At 37.5% G+C, this 15848-nt stretch overlaps 4 protein-coding genes across 4 annotated transcripts; 3 read left to right on the top strand and 1 right to left on the bottom strand.

The window, feature by feature from the left end:
- Window positions 1–1679: 1679 nt before the first annotated feature.
- LOC134744407 (hydroxyacylglutathione hydrolase, mitochondrial) lies at window positions 1680–5350 on the top strand. Its single transcript, XM_063678217.1, has 5 exons — window positions 1680–1905; window positions 2051–2279; window positions 2806–3032; window positions 3560–3792; window positions 5002–5350. The coding sequence occupies exons 1-5, from the start codon at window positions 1836–1838 to the stop codon at window positions 5143–5145; spliced, it is 903 nt and encodes a 300-aa protein (XP_063534287.1). The 5' UTR covers window positions 1680–1835; the 3' UTR covers window positions 5146–5350.
- Window positions 5351–5631: 281 nt separating this feature from the next.
- On the bottom strand, window positions 5632–7149 carry LOC134744414 (uncharacterized). Its single transcript, XM_063678224.1, has 4 exons — window positions 6924–7149; window positions 6595–6838; window positions 5933–6112; window positions 5632–5792 (listed from the first exon to the last, which is right to left on the bottom strand). The coding sequence occupies exons 1-4, from the start codon at window positions 7073–7075 to the stop codon at window positions 5715–5717; spliced, it is 654 nt and encodes a 217-aa protein (XP_063534294.1). The 5' UTR covers window positions 7076–7149; the 3' UTR covers window positions 5632–5714.
- A 1663-nt stretch (window positions 7150–8812) lies between these two features.
- Window positions 8813–10249, top strand: LOC134743911 (charged multivesicular body protein 6-A-like). The gene is made up of 2 exons (XM_063677547.1): window positions 8813–9264; window positions 9759–10249. The coding sequence occupies exons 1-2, from the start codon at window positions 8962–8964 to the stop codon at window positions 10071–10073; spliced, it is 618 nt and encodes a 205-aa protein (XP_063533617.1). The 5' UTR covers window positions 8813–8961; the 3' UTR covers window positions 10074–10249.
- A 1209-nt stretch (window positions 10250–11458) lies between these two features.
- Window positions 11459–14967, top strand: LOC134744412 (charged multivesicular body protein 6-B-like). The gene is made up of 3 exons (XM_063678222.1): window positions 11459–11821; window positions 13033–13167; window positions 13808–14967. Exons 1-3 carry the CDS (start codon window positions 11528–11530, stop codon window positions 14075–14077), a joined length of 699 nt encoding a protein of 232 aa, XP_063534292.1. The 5' UTR covers window positions 11459–11527; the 3' UTR covers window positions 14078–14967.
- The last annotated feature ends 881 nt before the right edge of the window (window positions 14968–15848 follow it).

The following is a 15848-nucleotide window of genomic DNA, read 5'->3' as shown; positions in this document are numbered from 1 at the left end:
ACCTTTTACTTCCCCTTACCAAATTATTCAATAACATCATAAAAACAGGAAAATTACCCCAAAAGCTGCTTCATTCTCATATGATACTCTTGTATAAGAAAGGCGATAAGTTCGACATAGGCAACTATCGCCCCATCAGTCTGGTTTCTCATATTTACAAAATATTTATTAAAGTTATCGAATGTCGTATTGCTGGGCAGCTCGACCGACATCAACCCCCCGAACAGGCAGGCTTTCGTCCCGGATTTTCCACCACCGACCACCTCCACACACTCAACCAAATCATTGAAAAGTATAATGAATTTAAGATCCCCCTGTATTTAGCATTTGTTGATTACAGGAAAGCATTTGATAGCTTAACCCATTCTGCCATAGTAACCGCACTCATAAATCAAAACATTAATCCTACCTATATAAACCTAATCAAAAATATATACAGTAATAGCACCGCCGATATAAAACTTCAGTACTCCGGTCCGTCGTTCCCTATACAACGAGGTGTTAAACAGGGTGATCCGCTGTCTCCTAAACTATTCACAAGCACCCTCGAAGAAGTTTTTAAGAGCCTGGCGGTTTCCTGGGGGGCTGAGGGAATAGTCGTCGGTGATAGGAGGCTATCTAATCTTCGATTCGCCGACGACATTGTTCTCTTTGCCCCTTCTGCAGCAGAACTACAGAAAATGCTCCAAGATCTGAGCAACGCAAGCCTTCAGGTCGGACTTCAAATGAACCGCGCAAAGACAAAGGTGATGACCAATAGCAAGACACGAGATAGTGTCGAGGTAGACGGGCAGATCATACATTATGTTGACGAGTACATCTACTTGGGCCAGCTAGTTTCTTTCAGTAACAGGCAAGACAAGGAAGTTGAGCGCCGTGTTCAAAATGCCTGGAAGAGCTACTGGTCTATGAAAGAGCTAATGAAGGGTAACCTTCCATTGTCACTGAAGCGCAAACTCGTTGACATGTGTGTTCTGCCTGTTCTAACCTACGGCGCCCAAACTTGGTCACTCACAGAGATCCAGAAGGCCAAACTAAAGGTTTGCCAACGCGCTATGGAGCGCAGCATTCTAGGTGTTAAACTAGCTGATCGCATAAGAAACACCACGCTGCGCTCAAAAACCGGCATCGCTGACGTAGGCGAGAAAACCGCTAGGCTCAAATGGGACTGGGCCGGTCACGTCCATCGCATGCATCCGGAGAGGTGGGCTAGCTTAGCAACCAAGTGGATGCCGGTAGAGGGACGTGGACGGGGCAGGCCCAAACGGAGATGGCGGGATGACCTGGACAGCTTCCTGAACAACTGGCCGGAGGAAACACCAAATCGGGAGTCGTGGAAATCAAGGGGAGAGGCCTTTGCCCAGCAGTGGGACACTTAGTAGGCTAAAAAAAAAAAAAAAAAAAAAAAAAAAAAAAAAAAAAAAAAAAAAAAAAAAAAAAAGCTATCACGGTTCATAAGATACCTGCTTGGTGACAGACAGATGGACAGCCAGACAGACAGACGGAGGGACAGCGGAGTCTTAATAATAGGGTCCCGTTTTTACGCTTTGGGTACGGAACCCTAAAAAAGATGAAACTGTTTGAGCTACAGGTAAAAGAGTTTTTTAATTGAAATAAGTCTTGTTCTGGAATTTCAATTTCAATAAATTACAATAAAAAAATAAAAAAACAAACTAATGTCAAGATGAGTTAAATGATAACGAAAATTTAGTTGCAAATATAAATTTAATTTAGCCGATGAAGATTTCATTTGTCTCAATTTGAACATATTCGGTCAATGTTTATTTGCGAACCAAATTTCGCAGTTGTTGCTATCTTTTTTCAAATAGTCATTCATGCTGTCGCGACTCGTAAACTCTTTGCCGAACGGCTTATCTCAGCAAATAACTAAACTATATTTTCAAGGTAAGTTTTTATGTTGACTAAACAGACTAACATTTAGAGAATTACATTGACATAAAAGTACTGCGTAGTCATTATAATGTATGAAAGTAGAGATTGTGGAATGTGTGTGTTATTTAAAGTTCTCATATACATTACTAATTTACAGCTCTTGTCCGGAACCAGAGAGGGACTCACAGTCAGGCAGAATACCATCAGTTCAAAAACATGGATGTAAAAATCTTACCAGCGCTTCAAGACAATTACATGTACCTTATCATTGATAAGGCTACAAGAGAAGCAGCCATTGTGGATCCTGTTGATCCTAAGTCGGTTGTGTTGGCTGTGCAGGAGCATAATGCTAATTTGACTACTGTGTTGACTACTCATCACCACTGGTATAACTTTGGAAACTTACTTACTTCTCTGACTCAGCGACCCGAAGTGGATCTTGGCCTCGGATACTAGGTTTCGCCATTCGTTCCTATCCTATGAGATCCGATGCCAACTTTGGAAACAAATCAAATTATTTTTATAAAATATTTTGATCCTCCACCAGTTTAGGTGTGGTTTAGGGCTTTGTCACTTTTTCTTTAGTATATGACATCTATTCCAGTTTATGACTTTTGTATGATATATTCTACCAGAACTGTTACCTTGCCAAAGAAATTACTTGATTGAGCTTATCAAGTTAACTGCCCAAATCTCATGATAAATATCCCCGATTTTATAAATTTAATCTGTGTAATAAAGTAAACAATGGGTACTTCTATTTTTTTGGTTTGTAAAAATTGTAAAAACATGCTTGTCCATCCATTAACCTTGCATGACCTTGGTGGACCTTGTGCCTTTTGTAATAAGGTTTACAAACTGTCAGAGTGTGGGTGATAGTACAAGAGGTTAATGAATTTGGTTTCTCATCAGGGATCATGCTGGAGGCAATGAAAACTTAGTCAAAATGGTCCCTAACCTGCTAGTGTATGGTGGTGATGATCGCATTGGAGCATTAACTAACAAGGTTCAACATCAGAGCAAGTTCAATATTGGCAATTTGAATGTACAGTGCCTTTTCACTCCATGCCACACTGCAGGTCATATCTGTTACTTTGTCAGTGCCCCTGAAGAAGGGAGTGATCCTGCTGTATTTACTGGTAATATTTTTTTTTTTTTTTTTTACAAATGCTCATGAACTTTGAAAGCAGGATAATTTTGAAATTTTGCAATTAGACTAAACTATAGTTGGTCAAGCAAATCTTGTCAGTAGAAAAGGTGCGAAATTCAAATTTTCTATGGGACGATATCCCTTCGCGCCTACATTTTTTAAATTTGCCGCCTTTTTCTACTGACAAGACTTGCTTGACCAACTATAGAAGCACTTTCTACTGTAGCAACAGTAAGCAAGATATAGTTGGTCAAACCAAATTGACTTTTATAGTTATCTGTCATTTTCAATATCCTTACATCAGGTCCAATATTTCCATGGACCAGGTTCAAACAAGTCATTCTTGATTACTTGCTTGGACCTCTCATCTCAATAGTAGCAGTAGCATGTAATCTAAAAAAAGGTATTGTTTTAAGTATCATGCTATTACAATGCCTTATCAATTCTGAAAGAAAACAAGCCAGATAAGGTATCTCCCTCTTACTAGTACAGATATAATGATTGTTTTACTTGCAGGAGATACTCTATTTCTTGGAGGTTGTGGTAGATTCTTTGAAGGCACTGCTGACCAGATGTACAGAGCTCTAGTGGAGATTCTGTCCAAGCTCCCAGATCAAACCAAAGTATTCTGTGGCCATGAATATACACTCCAAAATTTGAAGTTTGCATCCTTTGTTGAGCCCGAAAATGAAGAAGTAAAGAAGAAGATTGCGTGGTCTGAACATATAAGGACGCTAGGAAAACCAACTGTGAGCACTGTTCATTATTTTATTGTTGTACTCTCTGACAAGTAAGCAGGTTACACTTGTCTAGAAGTGAGATCTGAACATCTTATACAGTATATTGAAGGTACTACTTATGGAACAGTACCCGTACCACGAGTCACAGACAGTGACAACACTGACATATACACTAACGTCACAGATTATATAATAGTTTTTATGAACAGACACTTATCTCTCAAAGAAAACGAGAATACCTACAGAAAAATACGTTTTGACACCTACAGAAAAATACAATGGAGTGACCTTCAACACGCCGCTCCCCGCACCGCGCGCGCCGACACGTCTTTCAAACACTTAGGTATCTTAGTTAGGTGGTGGCAACCAACTGGCTAGCTTGAGTCGTAGGTATAAATCCGAGCTCGCGCGGAGAGTGCCATAGGCCTGCTAACGTCTACATCATTTTTTCAAAGATTCAAAGATTTATTTGTTCAACATAGGTAAGTTACAAGATGTTAAATACATATTTCAGTATCACTATGTCGTGCCTATTGGCATACAAATTCAATAAAAATACACGCTAATCATAATATCACAGAAAAACAATAATAGTCAAAACAGGGTTATGCCATGCAGTAAATCTTAATTAGGTAATTCAGTCATAAATTCCATAATAGAGTAATATGCTTTCTCGGTAAGAAAAGCTTTTAGGTTTTTTTTAAAAACATTATTCTTGTCTTTACATGCAATTATATTCGCCGGTAACTTGTTATATATTTTGTGAGCCATTCCAAGTATGCTTTTTTGTAAAAGTGCCGTTTTATTTGGTACTTTTTACTTTTTATACATCACGCTCCCACGAATATACGTGCGAGATGCATAGAAAGTAAGTTACGTAGACGTAAGAAAATATGTCAGTGTTGACACTGTCAGTGCCTTGTGGTAAGGGTCTGGAATCAACAAGTAACTTTTTAAAGGTCAGAACCTCAGAACACACCAGATGTGAAGGCACCCTAAAAATATTGGAGCCATGCACACATTGGCGTGTTCTTACAGGGATCCAATTACAACATGCACATGCATGACTGCATGTCTATGCACACACATCTGGGGTGCATTTTACAAAGATTTTGATAATCAGTGAGCTAATCTGGACAATTGAACCTGCCACCTTGATAAAGGTTTATGTGGTTAATACAGGTCAATATGACCACATTATATTTTACTTGTGAACAGGTACCATCAACAATAGCTGAAGAAAAATTGTACAACCCTTTCATGAGAGTGATGGTGTCTACGGTAATGCAGCACGCCAAGACAACTGATGTCATTGAAACCATGAAAGCAATCAGACTGGAGAAGGATAATTTCAAGGCATAAACCAAACCAAGTGATGATAGAAAGATATTTTCATATATTTTTAGCAAATGTGTTATTTAAATTAAACTTCTGCATTTAAAGTAAAATATTTGTAATATTGATAACTCTAGTAAAGCTGTTCAAAGCAGGTATTTCTTCAGCTCAAATAACAATTATAGGTTGTCGAGTATCCACCAGGGGCCCATTTCTCAAACGGTATTAGTCTAATATTAACTTGACAGTTCGTAGACTAATAACATTAGTCTAATACTGTACGAGAAATGGGCCCCAGACAGTAAATTGTAAAAAAAAAACATAAAACCTACATATTTACTGTGATATCCTGTTACAGAGTTCTAAAGTTCTAATTTTGAAATGAACTGCATTTTAATATTTTTTTGTTGTAAGGGTTGTTGTGGGTATTGCAATAAACTTGTTATTTTTTTAATATGCTTTTTATATCACGCTGGCAATTTTTATAATTCAGTTTGAAATTAAACAAAAAAATATATAAATAATTTATAATTAATTTTAACCTAACCTTAAAGCTGACAATCACAAGAGATCTAAGAACTATGAGGATCAGTATGTCATTGTTCCTTTTTTATGTATGCTGACATCTCTTCTGCATATTTTTCTTTTGATCTCTCGAACATAGCCACATATACCTGTAAATAAACAAAATATGACTGAAATTGTGCAATTGTTAGGCTAAGTAAAACATTTAAAATCATGATCAGTCAACAGATACTCAGCATAATTTGCACATGCTTCTCTATGAAATATTATAATAGATAAAATAGTTTACCCTCTTGTCTTCTGTAGATAGTGCTCTCCACCTTGAGGCTAGCTGCCGAGTTACTTCCTGCTTAGTAGGCTCTCCCCCCATCTCGGAGCTAGTCTCTGCTACTACCACTGGCCGCTGCTCTTGGCAGAATTGGAAAAATGCATTGCAAGGCTTCTTAGGTGCATTTGGATCTCTTTCTGGCTGTAAAAGGAATAATTGTTCATATAGTAGCTAGGTAGTGACAGATGAGAAACATTTATATGAATGTACTTATTCCCAACTTGCTGGGAACATCTGTTCCCAGCAAGTTGGGAATAAGTAAAGCATAAGGGATAAATAGGAAAACACCGGCCTAAGAGATAGCCTCTTAGGCCTGGGGTACAAAATTCTAATATTGCGGTCAATTTAAAGTGGCTATACTGGCTATGGAGCAGAAAACTCTTTACACCAATGATCCCAAATCTTACTGTATGGAATAGTACAGACTAATCCTTTCATTATTGAACAATTAGGGATCCATTGTGCTCACAGGATCAAAATTGAAATAGATAATAGTATGTGCCTCTAATCTATATCTTATAACATAACGAGCTTTCAGTTGTTCCAAATTTATATTATTTTTTTATTAGAACCCGGCCTTGTACTTTCATCAACATTGGTTACAGTTTTACACTATCTATTACCTTGTCAGCTTTGCTTTTTCTTTTAGGTCCAGGCTTTTTGACACTACCAGCATTTTGTTTCTCTGTCTGTTTGGGCGCTGGCTGCGCTTTAGACGGCACCCGTGCAGGCTTGACCACCACAGCAGGTTTCATCTCCACGTCCAATGACGCGGTTCTGAAGCCATCTCCATGCTTGTCCAAACGCTCAACCAAGAGCTTAATATCTTTACGGTAACGCTTTGTTATTTTCTTTGCCTCGTGTATCCTGCAAAGGCAATGAGTGTTTACACATTTGTACACAACTAAATTCATAATTAGGTTTCATAACATAAATGCGGTAAAACACAAACCTATTCACAATTCGTTCGTTATCCTGCTGTAACACCTCACATCGCTCCAATAACAGTTGGTATTTACGCCTGTAAATTTCTTCTTCCGATGGTAAACTAACCATGTCATCAGAGTCGTCAGAAATATTAGAGCTCAGTTGTTGTACTGTCATTTTAATTTATTTCACTGCATCAAAGTTCAACGCGATCAAGTTTCTTTTTATTCGAGCTGTCAGACATGACATTTCGGCCATTAATATCTGAATGTTGGTATCTTTTCAGTAGTTTTTCTGAGGAAAGGCATTCGCAGCGTGTATTTCATTACCTTGAATAATACACAAAAAAAAAAGAATGACCTATGAATTGTCTATGGTTATGCCCAGTGTAGCCACAAAAAAAAACCGACATTATATTAATATTAAAGGTTATAACACACCATAGCACCGCACTGCACTACCAATTCCTAGAACTGCTCCAAGGTCGCGGTGCGGTGCGATGGTGTGTTATACCCTTTAATATCATGAATCTAGTATAACTGGATCGGTCATGAGGAGTGGGGGAAAATGACCGAACGGGATAGTCTTATGTATCTTTCAGTAGGAGTAGCAGAGAAAGCGCTGTTATTGTTTGTCCTTGTCATAGTTTCACTTTTCCACCGCTGCCACAACCGAGGTTGTGGCAAACAAATAAGTACGTGACATGTCATGTTTGTTCGTTGCTTATTCAATTATCGTTGTTTTGTATGAAATTGTGCTTTCTCTTATGAAATATAGTGATGGTTAACGTTTTGAATGCTTGAACTTTGATAAAATACTGGTGAATTGTTCTGTAATCGGCTGTAATAGCCGCTCTGAGCAAAAATATGAGATCATAACCTTTCACACGTAAGTACGGTATTTTACACCTTCCCCTTAACGCAATATGTGAGAATAACATCGTAAAATTACGTTACACTCAAAGCAATGTAGAATCAAACGATTTCAATAAAAATATCACAATTATTTACGCAAATGAACAAAACATTATTTGTAAAATTATCCGCCCAAATTACGTAGGTAGGTAAGAGTCTGAGGTCAGCCATTATTAAACTTCTTCTTAATTTAGCTGCATAACAATCATGTTAGGGATACCAGATGAAAATATCATAATTTTATGGGTAATTTTGACCTCGAAGTTTTTTCTTACTTCTAATTCCAAAAAATAAATAAACAATGTTGTGAAGATTAAATGTGGTGTACATTAATTGGTGTGATTGCGATTTGTGATTTCTTTAAATTAAAATCCATAATACATTTTATTTTACGTTTTATTTACTAAACATGTTTAGTTTTGTACCACCTGCGCGAATTATAGGAGGTATTTCATTGTTTATACGCCTAAAAAGAACGGCCCATTGACATTTTATTTAACAATTTTTTAATACCGTCAAACAAGCTAACTTTGCCTCCAGGGTAATCGCCCCAACGTGATATCAAATATTGGGGTAATTTTTACCAATATGGTATCCCCACGTTTATGACGTCATCTATGTCTATCCCTTACGGGCGCACGCGTATAGCTGGTCTATGTAATGCTAGGTCTATGTTTAATATAATGTCGGTTTTTTTTTTATGTAGCCGCTCAAACAACATTGTCAGTAGAGAAAGGCGCGAAAGTCAAATTTTTTACGGGACTATAACCCTTGGCGCCAATATTTTTTAAATTGCCGCTTTTTTCTACTGACGGAAATGCCTTGAGGGAATATTGTAAATTGGAAACCATGTATAGGAAATCTTGGCTCCTTATGCCGGGGCTACACTAACGGGAAACGCCGTTGATTATCGCTACATCATGCAGTTTCCGTGTGATGATCATAACATGGTAACACACGCATATCAGTCACATGTCATTTTTGTGATTTTTGACATTGTGATTTGTTTTGACTTGGCAAGGTCTGGCCAAAGTTAGGAAAATTAAGAATTTCTTGGAGATGAGTGATTAAACCGATAAAACTTTTGATATCATCATTTATTGCCTATCAGTTTTTCAAATTCAGTTTCAACAGTATTTAAATACAGACATGGGTGGATTATTTAGCAAACAAAAAAAGCCCGTAAGCAGGGTTACTGAGCAAGATAAAGCAGTTCTACAACTTAAACAACAAAGGGATAAGTTGAAACAGTATCAGAAGAAGATAGAGATTAATTTGGAAAGAGATCGTCAGTTTGCCAAAAGACTCCTAGCAGAAGGTAAACGTGAAAAGGCAAAATCACTTCTCAAAAAGAAACGTTATCAAGAACAGCTCCTGCAGAACACAGATGCGCAGTTAGAGCAATTGGAACAGCTTACTCACGATCTTGAGTTTGCGCAAATTGAAGTTCAGGTATGTATGAACTTTCTATATTTTTTTCTTAAAAAACTAACATATCCCCAACTCAACCACACACACAAATGTCAAAAACCTCGAGTCCCAGGGATTATTTACATTTTGTATAAAATCGCGTTGTCGATATCGGAGGTATGATTTTTGCAAAGGCAGAGAGATTTTATATGAATTTCAATAAGCTAAAATGGAATTTATAGTGTTTTCTTAGTTCTATTTCATTAGCCGGGTCCACACAAAGCGAACATACGCGCGAGGCAATTTCCTCACGCACAAAATAGGCAGTTTAGATGTGCTTCACGCGCACCGCCTCGGCCGAGACACGTCTACACTGCCTGTTTTGTGCATGTGGAAATTGCCTCGCGCGTATGCTCACTCTGTGTGGCTATTGAATATTTCCCAGTAATTTGGTTTCCATTGTAACAGTAAATCATCAGTTTTTTAAATATTTTTCTTAAGTAGATTAAATGACAATTCTATTTTTTTTTTTACAGGTACTGGATGGCTTGAAGACTGGAAATGTAGCATTAAAAAGCATTCATGATATACTGAACGTAGATGAAATAGAAAAGATCATGGACGAAACAAAGGAAGGAATTGAGAAGCAGAGAGAAATAGATGAACTAATATCAGGCCAATTGACTGAGGAAGATGAGGAGGCTGTGGAGGCTGAGCTGGAAGCCATCTTGGATGTCAGCAATCAACTGCCTGACGTGCCGAAAGAGAAGCTACCGGACATTGAAGAAGAGGAGGCAGAGAAACCTCGGAAAGCTAAAGAAGCACCAACTAAAATGGCTATGGAAGCCTAAATGTTTATATTATATTCATATATAGTTTAGCAAGCCATTTCCGTCAGTAGATAAAGGCGGCAAATTTAAAAAACGTAGGTAGGTTGTCCTTCCATAGAAAATTTAAATTTCGCGCCTTTTTCTACTGACAATGTAGGTTTGTCAGAGTATAATTTTTGTATATTATTATTGCCATAAGTAAATATTTTTCTGTACAATAAACATTTGTTTTAAAAACTTTTTTTACTTGTTCACCTTTCTAGCTAAAACTAGAATGTTGGTGCATTTGTGTATTCCCACTAGTTTTACTAGTTGATCTATAACTATTAATATTATAGCAATCACACAAAGTAAGTTTCGTAGAACTAGTGAAAATCTTTCCTAGTACCTAGTTCTAGCATATTTTTTAGTGGAACAAAATAAATTGGTAACACGCAAATGAAAGAGTTCGAGTCACCTTAATTTTATATGTTTACCTGGGGATGTTTACTGCACTTAGAATGTAAATTTTCTCTAGTCTTACACATTATGGTTGCAATTTTTTTTTTCTCTCATACTGTCCCTATATAGCCCTCCGTTGTCATTATTTTAATAATACGCTTTTAACGATATAAAATAAATACATACGACAGGAACTTTTAAAATTATCTTGAAAAATCAAAAAAAAAAATTATCGTCAGAATAAGGATACTACTCCACATTATCGTCGGATTAAGGTTTTACATAACTGGGACGTCAATTTGAACCTGTCTTGTCTGTATAATAATCTGACACGCTCGAGTATTTCAAGATGGCGGTTTTTTTTGCAACTTTGTGACTCTGGCATTTGCATACTGCTCGCTGAAATCGTCAGATTATTGAAATAGACTTTTGTAGGGTCCATTTAATTTAACAAGATCTTTGAATATCTGACGCGCTCGAGTAAATTATTTTTTTCCAAATTTTCTACCCTTCCGTATGACCACCCTTCCTATGTAAACCGGCAGATTAACATACCCTTGTTCTCAGAGACATGTTGCGCGACTGACACTACCAATATCTGACGCGCTCGAAAAACTCCAAATGGTGTTTTTTTACATTTTAAAAAATCTGTACACGCTTTCCTGCTCGCTAAAAAAGAAAATATTATATAACATTTTTTTCTTCCCATCATCTAATCTTTCGATTCCAATAGGTCTCTACGGCGCTCGAGTTACTACACATTTAGCATCGTCGCCTCCCCTGCTATTACTAGCTGTGTTCAGTTCGGCATTCCAAGAACCACACGAACAATAACGGCTCAACAGTTTTGTAACTTATACCTGGGAAATAAGATTCAAATTGATTTGATTATTAAGAAACTGACAGTATACCAATGAGCTCATCAGGTACGTTAATGAAATGGGGGTCCGATTACATTTATGTTTATATCCGTTCGCTCACATATTTCAAGTTCACGAGTCGCGTTCAACAGTTGTGTATTGTCCTGCATCACGATGGGTGGTTTAATGGCAAAATATATCAAAAAAGAGAGGAAAGCCACCGATATCGTGTCCCGATTAGACCAGCAAAGGAATAACTTACTAACCTATCAGAAGCAAATTGAGCCTACTATGGAAACGTATCGGCAGCTTGCAAAACAGCTGCTTCATGAAGGCAAACGTGAGGAAGCGAGGACAGTTCTAAGGAAGAGACGATACCGTGAACGACAATTGCGAAGTTCTAACGCCCAGTTAGATAGACTAGATGAGATAGCTAACGATTTCCAGTTGGTGTGCTCACTAAAAGAGGTAAAATATTTTTCACATCGTCTATTCGGAAAGGGGCTTTTTCTTTCCTGCTAGGAGGGATCAGTCGCACTTTTCTTTCCTGCTAGGAGTGATCAAAGGAGTGGTACTTTTCTGTTCTAGGACACTATTTTTTTTCTTTTTTGCATATTTTTTTTAAGCTTAAATAATATTTTGAAACATGATAATTTCCTCATAGGTTCTGTGAAAAGCAGTATGTGTCACATGTTAGCAAAATTATTTCCACCTTGGGCGTTAAACTTGAAACCCTCACTACGCTCAGGATTCTATTGTAGAATCCTTCGCTTCGTTCGGGATTTAATATAAGTCCTCGCCGTAAATATGTCATTTTGCTCCCTTGTGACACAATCTACTATTGATCTAATCGGCCGAGGGCCGAGTAAAGTGCCTGAAGTATCTATATAGGAACATATTGATAGGTAATATTTGATTAGTTTTAAATTTTGGTAGATTAGTCGCGCGATAAGTTCAGTATTACCAAGGTATTACCTAGTGTTTATCGATCTCCACCCACGTGCTAACACCTAGTACCAAAGATAATATATATAGGATAGAGGATTACTGATGTCATAGTAAATTTACTGCCATCTATCGACACACGATTAAAATGAAAAATGAAAATGTAAAAAAAATACCAAAAAATGTGTATAATATGGATAAATATTTTTTTTAATTTGTATTTAATATTTTTATATGATTTTGACCCATGTTTTTTCACTGATTTGTGTTCAAATTGTTAAATAACAAACGAAACCGTCAACGCCATCTAGCCGAGAATAGGCCAAAGTTGTAGGCGCCATCTGTCCGAGAATCAATTTTTCTTGATTTCCGAGGCGTGTTTTATCTTTAGACTGTATTCATCCACTGTATACTTAGTGGTCTATTTGCTAGTACTTACACTACTATACTTGAGTAGTAGTTATATTATGTATCCATCTATTACGGAGTTATATCTATCTTTGGTTGCGATTTAAGACCCACCATAAGTTTTTAAATTTTTAATTCGAACCTTATTCTATAAGTAAATTGGAACGAATTTCGTTTGTTTTACAACGCAGTGAAACAAAAGAAATGCTACTCTATTTGTTTCATCAAAAGGTTCAAATTAGATTGCAATGAATATGTACATTTTAATGTACATTTCGCCTCACGAGGTTAAAGTGTGACGCTTGGTAAAATTTTTAATCTTTCAGGTGTCCCAATATGGAGAGAACCAAATCAAACGTGGCAAGTGGAGATCCATCATAAAGAGGAAATTAAAAAAAACACATAATACCGATTCACAAAAGAAACTGGGAAAACCCGTTCACGAGGACATTGAAATTCAGGTACATATTTATAATATTACCGTCCTACCTAGATAAAGGTTCCTCAACTCAAGTGAAAATAAATAATACTGTGCCGATTTTTGATTGTATTCCACTCAAAGCAGCTAAGCAGTCTTTTATCAGTTTTTATTTATATAACATTTGAAACTTTCGCGTTTTGAACACATATTAAAAAATTTCAATCGGGTCTATCGCGAATTTATTTTGTTACAGAAATTTGTGTGAGTACCCGACGAAAATTGTATTTAAAGTTTGGGGTAGACATCAAGCTTTCAAACCACCCACTACACATAAATGTTAATTAAGGTCTTGCTAGACGGTCGCCGACAAGCCCCTTGGACCGCGTGGCCTTGGTCTGGACGGACCGTGTAGACAGTTGTTTCCTTCCAACAAAATTTCATACAAACATTACCAAGGTCAGACGGTCTGAAGGCTTGTCAGCGACCGTCTAGCAGACACTTTATTGTCAGTAGTCCGACACCACCACACGCAACGCAACACACAACATTTGCACAACATCCGCGCACACATCCGAATGTCGAAACGTCGGAAATAAACAAAGGTAACAAAATAAATTCGTGATAGACCCGAGTGTAAATGTGATTTTTATATCAGTTTTTACTTTTTGTTCAATTTACAGGTCCACAATGTTTTTAGTAAAAAGGAAAGGAAAACAAGTCAAAAAATATATGCTAAAGCAAGAAATGGAATTCAAAAGCAGAAAGAAATCGATAAAGCTATAATGCTTTCTTTTAAATTAGAAATGGGAGACGAAGAGGCAGTGCATGAAGAGCTGGAAGCCATTTTGAATGGCGGGTACCAATTGCCTAATATCGATCAAGACGGTAATCAAGTAGAATCGCCTCTTGGGTCTATCGACGTTACTGCCGAGATTGTTGTTAGTGCTTAGTGATCATTCATTCATCTTGGTGAATGGTTGTCAAAGTCATTCATTAGTACAGTACAGAATGGTAGGCATATTATAGAGGCTATAGAAATAGAAGACTGACGATTGGGTGTTGAGAAACCTCCTCATAGTTATATATTATACTACTCTTTGATCCTCCTCTCCAGCATACAAGATTTGTAATTATTCTGAAAGATTTTGACATATTAACATCACATGCATGCGTTTATGCTATTAAACTCCTATATAATAGGAGGGATTCGAGGGAAGCCAGTACTGTCAAACTGGTTTAATTTGGCAGACATTCAGACGTACTCTATGAGTAACCACAATTGAAATGAAACAGTACACAATGGTTGACACACCCTTTTTAGGAACAGTAGTTATCGACCACAAAACGTGTCATTAGGAAAATATAGTTTGTCAAAGGGTTGTCTCATTTCAAACATAGACAGAGATAATCATACTATCTTTGTCTTACAGTAGTACCAGCACCCAAAAGAAAAGGATGACTATGGTTTTTTTTGTTCTTATTTACCATTTACTGACAATTTGGTTTGACCAACTATATCATCCTAGTAGTAGGTATAATTTAACGCCTCGTCACCGAAGTGCCAAAACTGAAATTAAACTATATGCACGTAAAGCTCCCTCCACACACGTGCGCGAATCGCGGCGCGAAGCGAAGAGAGACCTCTGTTATATCCTTAGATTGACGCCGGAATGTCCGGTCTGTGACGGATTAATCCGTCGTTGGCGTCGAAAAGGTTAAGGTTCAGTTCAACAGATTGATCGTTTGCGAAACGTTAAGAGTCACACTGACTATCAGTCCGCCGGACGATTCGTTCGGAACTGTCAAATTTTTGTTCTGACAGGCCGATATCGTCCGGCGGACTGATTAGTCAATGGGCCCCTTTACGTCTCATATATTATAATCACCGAATTAGTATTTAGTGATTGATTAGGACTGACCCATGACCCATTCTTATTGCTTTTTAGTGTATTTGGAAAAGATGTGCTGAAAAAGGGTTACCTAACAACAAGTCATCATTCTAATGTTATGTTGATAATGAATTTTCAACACACTTGCTCGTAACATGCAAGTTATTGAACCGCTTTTAAGCTCATAATCCTAGATATTAAACACGCGTGCTTTTTCATTATAATAGAACTTTTGTTAGGTAACGAATGATAATCCGACCGACTTAAGAAGGTAACTGATTGCTAATAATATGTATGGAAACGGAGCCGTCTTAACACATTCACTGCCCCTAACGCACATGTGCGTTCACCGTCATACAAGTTTGTTCCTAGGCCACGCCCCCTGGCAGTGAATGCGTTAAATTAGTAGACTAGCCAGCGCCCGCGCCCCGCTGTCCGCCTGCCGGCCCGCCAGCGGAAGGCGAGAGGGGCGGCAGGCAATATGACAGATGCAAGACTACACACTAAGGGTCAGTTGCACCAACCACAATTAACAGACTGATAAACGTCAAGCAGCAGAGAACTATCAAACTTTCCATACAATAAAATTTAGCGAACGGTAAAACGCTGACTGACGGTTTGGTGCAACCGACACTAACAGTTTTAACCCTTAAATGCATATTGTTGCCAAATGTATACAAAGCATTGGACAGCTCACAGATTCAACAGAAAAAAGCTCAAGTTTTCTTTAAAAACATTTTTTCCAGCCAAAAATAAAAAATCATGTATTTAAGGGTTAACAATTAAAATTTGATTAATATGAAAGTTTCCTTTTTCCCTCGCAAGTGTGTTA

Source organism: Cydia strobilella, chromosome 9 (assembly GCF_947568885.1).
Source record: "Cydia strobilella chromosome 9, ilCydStro3.1, whole genome shotgun sequence".
Lineage (NCBI taxonomy): Eukaryota > Metazoa > Arthropoda > Insecta > Lepidoptera > Tortricidae > Cydia > Cydia strobilella.
Note: the sequence above shows the minus strand (reverse complement) of the source record. Positions and strands in the feature narration are given on the sequence as shown.

Excerpts from the sequence above, each read along its gene's own strand:
- LOC134744414 (XM_063678224.1), bottom strand. The coding sequence starts at position 7,075 with ATGACAGTACAACAACTGAGCTCTAATATTTCTGACGACTCTGATGAC. Across the intron at positions 6,839-6,923 it reads AACGAACGAATTGTGAATAG|GATACACGAGGCAAAGAAAA; the intron begins GTTTGTGTTTTA and ends TTGCCTTTGCAG. Across the intron at positions 6,113-6,594 it reads GAAAAAGCAAAGCTGACAAG|CCAGAAAGAGATCCAAATGC; the intron begins GTAATAGATAGT and ends TTCCTTTTACAG.
- LOC134744412 (XM_063678222.1), top strand. The coding sequence starts at position 11,528 with ATGGGTGGTTTAATGGCAAAATATATCAAAAAAGAGAGGAAAGCCACC. Across the intron at positions 11,822-13,032 it reads TGGTGTGCTCACTAAAAGAG|GTGTCCCAATATGGAGAGAA; the intron begins GTAAAATATTTT and ends TTAATCTTTCAG. Across the intron at positions 13,168-13,807 it reads ACGAGGACATTGAAATTCAG|GTCCACAATGTTTTTAGTAA; the intron begins GTACATATTTAT and ends TTCAATTTACAG.
- LOC134743911 (XM_063677547.1), top strand. The coding sequence starts at position 8,962 with ATGGGTGGATTATTTAGCAAACAAAAAAAGCCCGTAAGCAGGGTTACT. Across the intron at positions 9,265-9,758 it reads TTGCGCAAATTGAAGTTCAG|GTACTGGATGGCTTGAAGAC; the intron begins GTATGTATGAAC and ends TTTTTTTTACAG.
- LOC134744407 (XM_063678217.1), top strand. The coding sequence starts at position 1,836 with ATGCTGTCGCGACTCGTAAACTCTTTGCCGAACGGCTTATCTCAGCAA. Across the intron at positions 3,033-3,559 it reads TGATCCTGCTGTATTTACTG|GAGATACTCTATTTCTTGGA; the intron begins GTAATATTTTTT and ends TTTTACTTGCAG. Across the intron at positions 3,793-5,001 it reads GGACGCTAGGAAAACCAACT|GTACCATCAACAATAGCTGA; the intron begins GTGAGCACTGTT and ends ACTTGTGAACAG.